At 47.1% G+C, this 15,434-nt stretch overlaps 1 protein-coding gene across 1 annotated transcript in view; it reads left to right on the top strand.

Annotated features, from left to right (window-relative positions):
- ITIH6 (inter-alpha-trypsin inhibitor heavy chain family member 6) overlaps positions 1-15,434 on the top strand; it is a 246,002-nt gene that overhangs the window by 201,596 nt on the left and 28,972 nt on the right. The window contains 1 exon segment of the mRNA XM_085629844.1: positions 3,749-3,772. Within this exon segment, the coding sequence (XP_085485970.1) occupies positions 3,749-3,772 (24 nt within the window).

Raw genomic sequence — 15,434 nt, 5'->3', positions numbered from 1 at the left:
TATTTTTGCTTTAAATAGCAGGAGCCCACCCTGCTTTATCGCCAAATTTGGAGGGAGCCGACCCCTCATGGCGCTTTTCAACTTATAACCAAAGCGGGTGCCCACCCCGCGTTTCCCCGCCGCGGCCCGAGCCGCGTTGGAAGATTGCCACAGAGTCCGCGGCCCACCTGGTTGTGGGCGGGGCCGCTGGACGGAAGCGGAAATGCGGCCATATGCGGGAAGAGGAAGTCCCGGAGCCTCGCAGGCTCCCCCTGCAAAGTCCCGGTCCCGAGATGGGGGACCGGGTGAAGACCGGCGCGTCGAGAGGACGGGGCTCTCATGAGGTGAGAGAGCCCCGCCATGACCGCCTCCTGAGAGAAGAATGCTGCCGCCTTGAAGGAGAGCTGATGCAAGGGAGGACGACCGGGGTTTCCAGGTCCCCTCCGCGCAGAGAGACTTCCTCCGTGATAGAGTCCCGGTGAGTCAGGGGCTATTTGGTGGGTGCTGCCCGAGGCACGATCCCGGTGAGTGAGGGCTCCAAGGGGGTCCGGGCCGCATTTCGCTCCCGCCGAGGAGGGAGCCGATAATCGTTCTAAGTGCCGGTGAAGGCACTGGGTGTAGAGTTCTTGGGCGGCCCCGTCTGATAGCGGGCCGCTCCAAAGGGGGCATAGTTGTTTACAGAGCCCCGTGAGGCTCTAACGCGTGGAACATTGTTGTTTAGAGGGCTGGAGGGGCCCGTGAGGATTTTCCGTGCCTCAGCATGGTGTTGGTTTTCCCAGCGGCACCGCAGTTGCGGGCAGCTACCACGATATAGGGGCATTCATTAGTTTCCGAGCCCCGTGTGGCTCCAACGCTTGGGCATGATTATTTCAGGAGCCAGTGTGCTCCAGGGGGACATGTGCATTTTTAGAGCCTCCGTGGCTCCCACAATTGCATAGTTCATTCATTCAAAACGCCAGTGCGCGCCCCAGTGCTCAGGGCCAGTCCTTCTTTAGTGGCGCATAGGTGTTTCAGGAACCCGTGCGCTCCAGGGGACATTATTATTCTAGAGCGCCAGATGGCTCCAACGTTTGGCCCCTCTTGTTTTAAGGGCGACTACAAGCCCATGCCGCATTTGAGTATTTACAGCTTCCCAGCAAGTAGTGGGCAGCTGCACCGTTTAGGCCCCCAGACTATTGTTCTCAGCTGCCCAGCAGGTAGTGGGCAGCTGCAACGTTTAGGACTGCGCAGATTGCGTACCCTTGACTTTCGCTGCCTTTGCAGTGCGCCTTGACTTTGGGGGACACAGGGCATTTGAGCCCACCTTCTGAGATGGCCAGTTGGCCAGGGGCACGGTTAGATTTATAGTGCGCCAGGCCCTAATGTGATTTATGTGCTACTGTGATTTTGGGTGTTAGGAAATGTACCGTGTGTAGTATGTTTTGCGCACCCTGTGTTTTATACCTCTAGATATGATTACTGCATAGGAGGTTGTTTTACCTGTTTAGGTTTATGTTAGGGAGATTATACTTCCCTGTGTGATGTACGCCCCTAGTGTAATTATACTTAGGAGGTAGGGTCTAATGCGTTAGACTTGTGAGAAATTGCATAATGTGTTTATGCCCCTGTGATGTGTACAGGATAGGTTTTATACCTGATCTCATTGTGATAATGCTGAGGTCATTATTGCGCCAGTAGTTACTGGTTGTGCTCTACAGTTATAATTTGTGTTACAGTTGGTATATGTTCTACATTTACATTTGGTGATTTGTGCTAATTCTGGCAGTGGTCCATGTGGCCCTGTCCTGTGTAAATAGTCCCCTGTAAAATTCTGTCCAGTGCCAGTTGGCACAGTGTAAATTTTGTGATTATCATCTAATGTGTTTATTATAATACAAAGGCTATTTTTTATACATAACCTTGTGTGGAGTTTCTTTTGTGGTGTGCCTGGGGTGTTGTTGCTGTGTGCGCGCGCAAACGCTTTACACATTGCCTCCGGGATACGCCTGACTGCTCGTGCCAAGCTACCAAGGGGGTGAGCAGGGGTTATCTTCGGCGTGTAACTCCCCAGCCCTGACTTAGAGTGGTGGTCTCTGCCTGGCTTTGGCGCAAGCCTTAGCCAACCAGAGATCCCATTTCTAACAACGATCAGTCGTCGCAACACTAAAATGTTGGCATAAAGGAAGCGATGTTCCCTCTGATAAAGCATGTTTTGGAGCATTTACTGAGGAGGGCAACATGCCCTTTTATGGATCTCAAGTTGCTGCTCTGACACGGTACCCTGGGGACTCGCTCCTTGAACTGTTCTCTCCTCCTAACTTTTCATCCCTGAGATGACCCAGTGAGATGCACTTTCCCAACCCTGCAGTTTTCTTAGAATCCACACAATGGTGTAGGAAACTAGTAAACCTCTACACCTGGCTCCTCAGTGGGATTAAACAGGCGTCTGGTTGTAGTTGATTTCCAAGCTTGTCCATATTCTTACTTTGGAAGTTTTGATAAAGCTTTTGCGTGGGCTGTCGGGTCCTCAGGAGAATCTCTGCCTTAAAAGAACCCAAAAGTTAGTTTGGGAATGATTTCTTGGGTACACAATAAGTGGTCCACCCACCAACAGCTATCTACAAAAGGACCGATTGTGTCTGTGGGTCTTTATGGCCATTCCCCTTAAAGGGAGTTCAAGACAGGCTTGTAATGCACCCAAAGAAACCCTGAGCTCTCCCTCTAAGAGCTTGAACACCACTGAAATGCCTCTACCCACAACTCAACCAATGCATAAACTATGTCCTCCACCCTCTTCTCAAGCAATGCATAAACTATGCCTCCACTCTGTACTCAAGCAATGCATAAACTAGGCCCTCCAAACTTTCTACAAGCAATGCATAAACTATGCCTCCACTCTGTACTCAAGCAATGCATAAACTATGTCCTTCACCCTCTACTCAAGCAATGCATAAACTATGTCCTCCTCCCGCTACTCAAGCAATGCTTAAACTATGTCCTACAAACTTTCCACAAGCAATGCATAAACTATGCCTCCACTCTGTACTCAAACAATGCATAAACTATGTCCTCCTCCCGCTACTCAAGCAATGCATAAACTATGGGCCCGATTCACAGAACTAACTTAAGCCAAAATCCTTAACTTACTACCATTTTGGTATTCACAGAAGGCCCTTACTAATTTTGGTATACACAGAAGGCACTTATTCATTTCGGTATTCACAGAAGTTAGGAGTCCTAACTTTAGGACTCCTAAATGCCTTCTGTGAATACTGAAAGTCTTAAAGTTAGGATTTTTCTCAGTTTAGGAGTAGTAAAATTAGGACTCCTAACTTTAGGACTCCTAAATGCCTTCTGTGAATACCGAAAGTCTTAAAGTTAGGATTTTTCTCAGTTTAGGAGTAGTAAAGTTAGGACGCCTACCTTTAGGACTCCTAAACTGACAAAAATCCTAACTTTAAGACGTTCGGTATTCACAGATGGCATTTAGGAGGCCTAAAGTTAGGACTCCGAACTTCTGTGAATACCAAAATGAGTAAGTGCCTTCTGTGAATACCAAAATGGTAGTAAGTTTAGGATTTTGTCTTAAGTTAGTTCTGTGAATCGAGCCCAATGTCCTCCGCCCTCTACTCAAGCAATGTATAAACGGCGTCCCCTACCCTTTACTCAAGCAACGCATAAAGTATGTCCTCCACCCTCTACACAACAATGCATAAACTATGTTTGCTCACATGTTTGTATAGTCGTCAGGACACACTTACTAACCCTCGCTCTTTTTCTTTTTTTTAAGACTTTGCTGATGTGGATCAAGACTGTAAGTAAAACATTGGCCTCCTCACATAGTTATCAAAGTGTGCAGAATCCGGTGACATAACTTGACACTTTCTGACATATCATTTTCGAATTTTGCAAACTGCTTTTACAAGTTGCCATTTCTGTGACATAATTTTCTCACTATGTAAAATAATATAAGGTTCCATCCTGGATTTTGCTAATATAGAAAACTGCTCAGATATACTGTCTCAATTTAGAAATAATCCGTAATGTGGTAATATTACTCGTCGCATGGTCATTTGTGAATTCTCCAATATTGTCTTATTCGGTTGTTTCCTCAGCCTGCGACATAGTTTCTTAATTCTGCATTTGCTCACTCTGTTAACTTTTACTTTTTTATACAACTGGTGAAACTATTTGATTCTGCAGAAATATGACTTATTGTTAATTGTGTCAGTACTTGATAGTTCCGTAAAAATGTGTTATAATTTGCTGATTATGCATATTATTTCGTCGTTTAGCAGCTTTGTTAGATAGTTAAATATTTCTGGTGACAGTGATATAACTTGTCACTTCTGTGAACCACAGCCATCCTTATGTAATGGTCAACAGTTGATTGCAAGGGGCGGATTCCCCTGGCTAGCGCGAGCCCACCCTCTGCTCGCCAGCGGGCTACCTCCGGCGTACATTCTGCTGCTTCCCTGCAGTGCAGCGGCTCCGCTCTTTCTGCTAGCGGCATTTTGCCACCTGCTACGCGTCTGTATTTGTTTGTGTATTAATGTGGTATTAGAATAGCGTAAACCTGCCAAATGCATTGGAGCGTGGTACTGGGTCAAAGTCACAACGGTGATGGATATCCCGTCCGCTGAAATATAAATCCCATTATATCCTATCAGATTTATATTTCAGCGGATGGGATATCCGTCACTGTTATGGCGGAGTAGCCCGTCCACCGAGATCTAAATCAGGCTCTTAGTCACTTACTGGCTGGAGAGAAAGCTGAGTTCTAAGAGCAGACGTGAACGGGTTCTGCGTTGTGATGTAGTGTTCTTTAAAGAGGTGAGTCTTCAATGCTTATACACCAGAGCAGCACTGGGCGGTCCTGATGGGCACAGGGATGTTGTTCCAAATCCTGGGTGCACAGATGTTGCTGTGGTCCTGATGGATATGGGGATGTTGGTCCAGATCCTGGGTGCACAGATCCTGGGGTGGTCCTGATGGATACGGGGATGTTGTTCCAGACCCTGGGTACACAGATGCTGCGGTGATCCTGATGGACACAGGATGTTGTTCCAGATCCTGGGTGCACAGATGCTGTGGTGGATCTGATGGACACAGGGATGTTGTTCCAGACCCTGGGTACACAGATGCTGCGGTGGTCCTGATGGATACGGGGATGTTGTTCCAGACCCTGGGTGCACAGATGCTGCTGTGGTCCTGATGGATATGGGGATGTTGTTCCAGATCCTGGGTGCACAGATCCTGGGGCGGTCCTGATGGATACAGAGATGTTGTTCCAGATCCTGGGTGCACAGATGCTGTGGTTGTCCTGATGGATACGGGGATGTCGTTCCTGATCCTGGGTGCACAGATGCTGCTGCGATCCTGATGGATATGGGGATGTTGTTCCAGATCCTGGGTGCACAGATGCTGCGGTGGTCCTGATGCAGACAGGGATGTTGTTCCAGATCCTGGGTGCACAGATGCTGATGTGGTCCTGATGGATACGGGGATGTTGTTCCTGATCCTGGGTGCACAGATGCTGCTGCGATCCTGATGGATATGGGGATGTTGTTGCAGATCCTGGGTGCACAGATGCTGCGGTGGTCCTGATGGATACGGGGAAGTTGATCCAGATCCTGGGTGCACAGATGCTGGGGTGGTCCTGATGGATATGGGGATGTTGTTGCAGATCCTGGGTGCACAGATGCTGGGGCGGTCCTGATGGATACGGGGATGTTGTTCTGGATCCTGGGTGCACAGACGCTGCAGGGGTCCTGATGGATACAGGGATGTTGTTCCAGATCCTTGGTGCACAGATGCTGCCGCAGACCTGATGGATATGGGGATGTTGTTGCAGATCCTGGGTGCACAGATGCTGCGGTGGTCCTGATGGATACGGGGAAGTTGATCCAGATCCTGGGTGCACCGATGCTGGGGTGGTCCTGATGGATATGGGGATGTTGTTGCAGATCCTGGGTGCACAGATGCTGGGGCGGTCCTGATGGATACGGGGATGTTGTTCCTGATCCTGGGTGCACAGATGCTGCTGCGATCCTGATGGATATGGGGATGTTGTTGCAGATCCTGGGTGCACAGATGCTGCGGTGGTCCTGATGGATACGGGGAAGTTGATCCAGATCCTGGGTGCACAGATGCTGGGGTGGTCCTGATGGATATGGGGATGTTGTTGCAGATCCTGGGTGCACAGATGCTGCGGTGGTCCTGATGGATACGGGGATGTTGATCCAGATCCTGGGTGCACCGATGCCGGGGTGGTTCTGATGGATACGGGGATGTTGTTCCTGATCCTGGGTGCATAGATGCTGTGGCGGTCCTGATGGATACAGGGATGTTGTTCCGGATCCTGGGTGCACAGATGCTGGGGTGGTCCTGATGGATCCGGGGATGTTGTTGCAGATCCTGGGTGCACAGATGCTGTGGTGGTCCTGATGGATACAGGGATGTTGTTGCAGATCCTGGGTGCACAGATGCTGCGGTGGTCCTGATGGATACGGGGATGTTGTTACGGATCCTGGGTGCACCGATGCTGCGGTGGTCCTGATGGATACAGGGATGTTGTTCCGGATCCTTGGTGCACAGATGCTGCCGCAGTCCTGATGGATATGGGGATGTTGTTGCAGATCCTGGGTGCACAGATGCTGCGGTGGTCCTGATGGATACGGGGATGTTGATCCAGATCCTGGGTGCACCGATGCCGGGGTGGTTCTGATGGATACGGGGATGTTGTTCCTGATCCTGGGTGCATAGATGCTGTGGCGGTCCTGATGGATACAGGGATGTTGTTCCGGATCCTGGGTGCACAGATGCTGGGGTGGTCCTGATGGATCCGGGGATGTTGTTGCAGATCCTGGGTGCACAGATGCTGTGGTGGTCCTGATGGATCCGGGGATGTTGTTGCAGATCGTGGGTGCACAGATGCTGTGGTGGTCCTGATGGATGCAGGGATGTTGTTGCAGATCCTGGGTGCACCGATGCTGCGGTGGTCCTGATGGATACGGGGATGTTGTTCCAGATCCTGAGTGCACAGACGCTGCGGCGGTCCTGATGGATACAGGGATGTTGTTCCAGATCCTGGGTGCAGAGATGGAGATGGCCCATTACTCTGTTCTTTCATTTTTGTGCTGCTTCTTCTCCAGTCTGATGTCCTGGCTGCTGGTGTGCCGAGAGCCTGTGGAAGTGGTGGCCTTGTCAGTTAGACTGGCGGGCGCGCTGGTCGTGATGCTTTGTAAATGATGTAGCTGGTTTGAAGATGGCGCAGGCCGGTGAGGGGAGCCAATGGAGTTCAATCAGGGAGGAGTGATGTCCGGCCTCATTTTGGGGGCACGCCCCTCACAACAACATCTGAGGAAAGGAGTTGGTGGAAATCTGCATGAATTTCACTGTTGAAACTTTTGGGGGGGCCTAGTACTCTATATTAATATTTTTAAGAGCATTTTACGTTATTATGAGCGTTTTACCCCAGGAAATATTTTCTAAAATTATTAGCAATCAGTGCATGAAAGTGTTGTCCATCTGAGGTCGATTGGACAAGTATCATGTAGCTGGAACCATAAGTATCTATTATCTGTCACTAGTGACGTGACCTCAATTGGGGTGTTGTGTTTGGTGACATCTAAGAATAGCCCATAACGGATCCACTTTCAGGAGGGACGTAAAACACATCTGTTTAAAACCATTCTTACTCCTACCAATTAACTCCCCTTTTTTAACATGGATTTCTTAGTCTCTGTCTTTCCAAACGTATCTATTCTCTGTGCGCTGCTTTATGATAAATGCATAGACATTTGATGCCTCCAGTCCAGTTTAGCGCTAAATAATTAAATACATAAATAAAGGAAACTTTGTAGGAAATTTGGGTGCTTCTCCCAAAGGCTTCTTTTTGGAAAATGAACATCAAATTGTGTGCTTGAAAGCACTTTAGCTGCAGAATTCACATTGGTTCTGTGGGATTCCTTTGCACAGGTCTAATGCAAGTATCCAACCTGTGAGGATTAGTCGATCAATTCAAACATATAATCAAACAATGTATCCAAGCGCCTCTCTGTGTGAAAGGATATTATATTAATTTTCTCACCATATATACCAAACAACAAACAACAGCATAGGCAGCAGGGTGCTTACAAGTTACCAAGAGTCAGTATGTGGTTTGTACTTTCAGACACAAAGATATTTTCGGGGTTGTCAAAATAATAGGCAAGAGCCAAAGTCCAATGTGATTTTTAGATCTTCATTTGAATTGTTTGATAGGAAAACTGAAATACTGTGACGTTTCGACCCAATGGCATAAATCCTTGGGCCTCATCAGGACATAAACCATCTGATTATAAACCATGGGAATAAATGGAAGAGGGACCTTAGCGTGTATGTAGAAGGCTATCAGTCCATTAGAGCCTTCTCAAAACTAAACTCTTACCTCAATAGTGACTCAAATTCATCCTGATGTTGATGGTATACATCTCCAAAGTAGACGAATCGTTGTTATCAATGGTAATTAACTAGAATTATAGCCTGACACAGTATTGTTTCAGCGTATAAAACCTTACTATAGAGGAAAGACACAGGTCTCCTTATAGTGAAATGTGTATGGAGAAGGGTCGGTGGTGTTCACACTATACAACATCCCTGTTATCACAAGTGCAGCTGTGCATAACTTACCAATCCTACAATGGTGGGCTTGTATAACTTATAGCACGTAGGTATTCCATACTTACATGGTGAGTGCATATATATCAAACCTTCTCTCATACGTGACTTGTGTGTTCACATTTGTGGTAAAATAGTGATCCTGTCACTGTGCGTACATCGACTTCTGCACACTAATCATATTCACCCATGGTGTTTGTGGACTCAGTCCAATAAACTCGCCTACACCGCCAATCATCCTATAAAAAAAGGCAGGGGTGGGGATTCAGTTTATATGTATTTATTACCAGCTATTGATTCAAGGCTGCGAGAAGCAGTCGTTTACAATACGTTTCACCAACATGCACATCTCAGCATGAATATATTGGCCAGAGCTGAGAGTAAAAGTGGCCCAAACCTTGATTTATTCATCGGTGACTAACACTTACCCATTTTAGTGCAAAAGGCAGTTCCTTCTCCAGTGTCTAAATGTAATACCACTGCTTCCAGTGAGAGACATTGTATCTGAATGTGGTTTTAAGAAGATACTGAAAAACCACAAGAGAATCCCTTGTTATGCACTAGGACAGAAATTATCAATTTGAACTGGTTTAATTTAAGCTAAGGTGCAACCGGTAGAAATCCTGTCCCTGTGCTTACAACAGATGCGTTCCCCATACACGCCTGCTCTGTGCTGGTAAAATCCGCTCGGCACTCTGATGCATGTAAGAAGAGGAAACACCCTGCAGGAGAAATTGCTTACATCTCGTGCCTGGGTTGCTGGGCGAGAGTTTGTGAGCATAGGCCACCTGTGTTTAGACTGCAACGTGCTTTCTTTTTTCTACTTGTTTCTTCTCATTTATCGTGCACATGTCCTTGAGTTTGTGTGTCTTTTATTGTGGTTGTGTCAGAATTCAAATGCAGATATGAGTCAGTGGATAGATGGATGGATGAATGGATGCATGAGTGCCAGGATAAGTGACAGAGTGCCTGTATGATAACTTATCGACTGCCTAAAGTCATCAATTATACAAAGGGCACTTTCATTCATACGCTACATCTATTGGCATTGCTAATGCTTGTTTCTTTTTAAAGCTTGGCTTGGGCATGATATTATATTTGATTTAATATTTATAGCGGATGTTCATTCCTTGAGGCAGTTTGGCACTCGGGGTGGGTGGAAAACTCAGATCTGCCGGTAGCGTTTGCGGAGTTTTACCACTCTGCGCTCCGCTTGCAGCACGGAGTTCGGCAAAAGCTCGACCATTCACTGGTAGAGCTGAGTTTACTGGCATGCCCCCCTCACCCATGAGCACATAACAAGGCATTGCATGCTTCACGCGCCACAAGAGGGAACTTTGGCATCATGATGGCCTAGCTGTACACTCTCCCTGAGACAGCAACAACCTACACACATTTACCTAGATCTAATGTCTGTGACACATGCACCAAAGTTTGAGATAGGAGTGTTGGCGTCGCTCGTGGTGTGTGCTGAATGCTGATTTGTCTCGAGGGAAGAGGGGGCAACCAGAGGAGAATATTAATCCGCCATGATTTTCTGACCATACAGAGCGGAGGGGGCGGAGTAGGTATTGGAGCCTTGAATCCTAGAACCCGGCATTGCGGAGCATGCACTATAGCAGTGAGTGCGAAGGCAACTGGGGATATATACGTGGGCCCTAGCTTAGCCATCTGTGGGGAAGGTGCTGGCTCAAGGTGAGGGTTTAAGCAATGGGCATGTGGTGGGGGCTTGTCAGTGTTATGTTGCAACCTGTGAGATGCACAGGGGTTTCACATTAAGCACAACAGAGCTATGGGGAGTTGCAGCTCTCCAGAAGTCACAAAGGGTTTGCGATGCATGATCCTCTTCATGGGACAGAATTGGGCCATGCCTAGGGCCTAGGAGTTCAGTGTGAACTGCACTTGAGATTTGGGAGTGGGATGGCAGTGCCTGTCTGTGTTTGTAATACTTGGCCTTGAAGTCCTCACAGGTGATGGACAAGCAGCTGCGGTGTTGCTGCTGTTTAAGTAACCCAATGATCACTGTGAGGGAAGGATGTCCCGCCTTTAGAATCGCGTATTGCTCCATGAGAGTCCAGGTGGCATACAGTGTTTACCCCTGCACGCCCAAGGTACAGTGCCACAACTTGAAAACAGCACCACAACTTGACAACAGCATGCACATGTCTAGCCTGTTTTAGACCACCACCCCTGGCAATAAGAGGAGGCATTGTTCAAAGCAACTGAGTCAGGCCTATCTCCCGTTGAGGTGGACTACGGTCCACTTTTTCCTGGTGTGGCCATATGTGGGGGAAGCAGAGGTCGGGGTTTCAGATTTCAGAGAGGGGTGTTACGTGCAGAAATACTACTTTAAAACAAAGACAACTCAACGGGAAGCAGGGGCTAATCTACGACAGATAACCCCTCCCCTGCAAACACTGCTACAGCAAATGGCATACTCTGTGAACTAAATGTTTCACTAAATGTCTCGCTTCCCTATGCCGGGGGTGAGATAACCTGCAGGGCTGTTGCTGCTTGCCGCCTCACCCTAACACCAGTAACGTGATGTTTCCGTGCACTGCAATCTAACTTTGTAGATAGTGCCAGGTCTAAATACGCAGTATGGAAGGCGACAGAAGTCTTGTCTTCATTAGGACTGGGCGGCATTTTGCCGCAGGCGGAACTCCACAGAATCTCATAGAGTTTTTACCTAACTCCGCTGAATTCTGAAGAGTAGAACTCCGCGAGTTCCGACCTCCTTAATTAAACAAAACTATTTACTAACAACAAAACAACAAACCTAACTACAAGCATCAAAGCAGAGTGGAAAATCAACAGAATTAAATAGTTTAAGAGCTTTCTTGAGGCTCATGTGGTTGTCAAACCATCAAATTTGCATAGACAGATCATCCAATAGTGAACAGCAATGGTGAACTTGGGAGCGATCAGTTGTACTAGAGCGTAATACTGGTGGAATGTGCATTACTGGTGGAATGTGCCATACTGGTGGATACTGGTGGAACGTGTTACTGGTGGGTACTGGTGGACCGTGCATTACTGGTGGATACTGGTGGAATGTGGGATGTGCATTACTGGTGGATACTGGTGGAACATGTGTTACTGGTGGAACATGCATTTCTGGTGGAACGTGCATTACTGGTGGAATGTGAATTGGTGGTGGAATATGCACTACTGGTGGAACATGCGTTACTGGTTGATACTGGTAGAACATGCATTACTGGTGGATTGATCGTTATTGGTGAAATGTGTGTTACTGGTGGATACTGGTGAAACGTGCATTGCTGGTGGATACTGGTGGAATGTGCATTACTGGTAGATACTGGTGGAACGTGCATTACTGGTGTATAATGCTGGCCCGTGCATTTCTCATGGATACTGGTGGAACGTGTGTTGCTGGTGGATACTGGTGGAATGTGCATTACTGTTGTATAGTGTTGGCATGTGCATTACTGGTGGATACTGGTGGAGCGTGAGTTACTGGTGGAACGTGTGTTACTGGTGGAACATGCTTTACTGGTGGACCGTGCATTACTGCTGGATTCTGGTGGAACATGCGTTACTGGTGGATACTGGTAGAACATGTGTTACTGGTGGATACTGATGGAACGTGCATTACTGGTGGATACTGGTGGAACATGCGTTACTGGCGAAATATGTGTTACTGGTGAAATGTATGCTACTGTTGCATATTGGTGGAATGTGCATTACGGGTGGATACTGGTGAAACGTGCGTTACTGGTGGAACATGTGTTACTGGTGAAACTTGCGTTACTGGGGTATACTGGTGGAATGTGCATTATTGGTGAATACTGGAGGAGCATGCATTGCTGGTGAATACTGGTGGAACGTGTGTTACTGGTGGATAGTGGTGGAACATGCGTTACTGGTGGATACTGGTGGAATATTTGTTACTGGTGTATACTGGTGAAATGTGCGTTATTGGTGGATATTTGTAGGATGTGCATCACTGGTGGATACAGGTGGAATGTGCATTACTGGTGGAACATGCATTTCTGGTGGAGTGTGCGTTACTAGTGGAACATGAGTTACTGGTGGAATGTTCGTTAGTGGTGGAACATGCATTACTGGTGTAATGTGCATTACTGGTGAAATGTGCATTACTGGTGGAACATGCGTTACTGGGATATACTGGTGGAATGTGCATTATTGGTAGAACGTGAATTACTAGTGGAACATGTGTTACTGGTGGAACGTGCATTACTGGTGAAACTTGTATTACTACTGGAACATGTGTTACTGGTAGCATGTGCATTACTAGTGGAACGTGCATTACTGGTAGCATGTGCATTATGAGTGGAATGTACATTTCTGGTGGAACATTCGTTACTGGTGGAATGTGCATTACTGGTGGAACCTGCGTTACTGGTGGAATGGGCATTACTAGTGGAACGTGCGTTACTGGGGTATACTGGTGGAATGTGCGTTAGTGGTAGAATGTGCATTACTGGTGGAACATGCGTTACAGGGGTATGCTGGTTTAATGTGCATTATTAGAAAAACGTGCATTACTAGTGGAACATGCGTTACTGGTGGAATGTGCATTACTGCTGGAACGTGCATTACTGGGGTATACTGGTGGAATGTGCATTATTGGTAGAACGTGCATTACTAGTGGAACATGTGTTACTGGTGGAACGTGCATTACTAGTGGAACGTGCGTTACTGGGGTATACTGGTGGAATATGCGTAATTGGTAGAACATGCATTACTAGTGGAACGTGCATTACTGGTGGAATGTGCATTACTGGTGGAACATGCATTACTGATGGAACAAGCGTTACTGGTGGAAAGTGCATTACTGGTGGAAAGTGCGTTACTCGTGGAAGGTGCGTTACTAGTGGAACGTGAATTACTAGTGGAAAGTGCGTTACTGGTGGAACGTGCATTACTGGTGAAACGTGTATTACTACTGGAACATGCGTTACTGGTAGCATTTGCATTACTAGTAGAATATGCATTACTGGTAGCATGTGCATTACGGGTGGAATGTACATTTCTGGTGGAACATTCGTTGCTGGTGGAATGTGCATTACTGATGGAGTGTGCATTACTGGTGGAACATGCATTACTGATGGAACAAGCGTTACTGGTGGAAAGTGCATTACTGGTGGAAAGTGCGTTACTGGTGCAACGTGCATTACTGTTGGAATGTGCATCACTGGTGGAATCTGCATTACTGGTGGAACATGTGTTACTAGTGGAACGTGAATTACTAGTGGAAAGTGCGTTACTGGAGGAACGTGCATTACTGGTGAAACGTGTATTACTACTGGAACATGCATTACTAGTGGAACGTGCGTTACTGGGGTATACTGGTGGAATGTGCGTTATTGGTAGAACATGCATTACTAGTGGAATGTGCATTACTGGTGGAATGTGCAATACTGGTGGAAAATGCGTTACTGGTGGAACGTGTATAAATAGTGGAACGTGCGTTACTGGTAGCATGTGCCTTACTGTTGGAACGTGCGTTACTAGTGGAACATGCGTTACTGGTGGAACGTGCATTACTAGTGGAACGTGTGTAACTGGTGGAACGTGCGTTACTTGTGGAATGTGCGTTACTGGAGTATACTGGCGGAATGTGCGTTACTGGTGGAATGTGCGTTACTGGTGGAATGTGCGTTACTGGTGGAACATGCATTACTAGTGGAACGTGAGTTACTGGTGGAATGTGCATTACTGGTGGAACGTGCGTTACTGGGGTATACTGGTGGAATGTGCGTTATTGGTAGAACGTGCTTTAGTAGTGGAACATGCGTTACTGGTGGAATGTGCATTACTAGTGGAACGTGCATTACTAGTAGAACGTGCATTACTGGTAGCATGTGCATTACTAGTGGAACGTGCGTTATTGGTGGATTGTGCATTACGGGTGGAACGTGCGTTACTGGTGGAACGTGCATTACTAGTAGAATGTGCGTTACTGGGGTATACTGGTGGAATGTGCGTTATTGGTGGATTGTGCATTACGGGTGGAACGTGCGTTACTGGTGGAACGTGCATTACTAGTAGAATGTGCGTTACTGGGGTATACTGGTGGAACGTGCGTTACTGGTGTAATGTGCATTACTGGTGGAACGTGCGTTACTGGTGGAACATGCATTACTAGTGGAACGTGCGTGACTGGGGTATACTGGTGGAATGTGTGTTATTGGTAGAACCTGTATTACTAGTGGAATGTGCGTTACTGGTGGAATGTGCATTACTGGTGGAACGTGCTTTATTGGTGGAACGTGCATTACTAGTGGAACGTGTGTTACTGGTAGCATGTGCATTACTGGTGGAACGTGCATTACTAGTGGAATATGCGTTACTGGTAGCATGTGCATTACTAGTGAAACATGCGTTACTGCGGTATACTGGTGGAATGTGCATTACTGGTGGAATGTGCATTACTTGTAGCACGTGCGTTACTGGTGGAACATGCATTACCAGTGGAACGTGCGTTACTGGGGTATACTGGTGCAACGTGCATTACTGTTGGAATGTGCATCACTGGTGGAATCTGCATTACTGGTGGAACATGTGTTACTAGTGGAACGTGAATTACTAGTGGAAAGTGCGTTACTGGAGGAACGTGCATTACTGGTGAAACGTGTATTACTACTGGAACATGCATTACTAGTGGAACGTGCGTTACTGGGGTATACTGGTGGAATGTGCGTTATTGGTAGAACATGCATTACTAGTGGAATGTGCATTACTGGTGGAATGTGCAATACTGGTGGAACATGCGTTACTGGTGGAACGTGTATAAATAGTGGAACGTGCGTTACTGGTAGCATGTGCCT

Source organism: Triturus cristatus, chromosome 10 (assembly GCF_964204655.1).
Source record: "Triturus cristatus chromosome 10, aTriCri1.1, whole genome shotgun sequence".
Lineage (NCBI taxonomy): Eukaryota > Metazoa > Chordata > Amphibia > Caudata > Salamandridae > Triturus > Triturus cristatus.
Note: the sequence above shows the minus strand (reverse complement) of the source record. Positions and strands in the feature narration are given on the sequence as shown.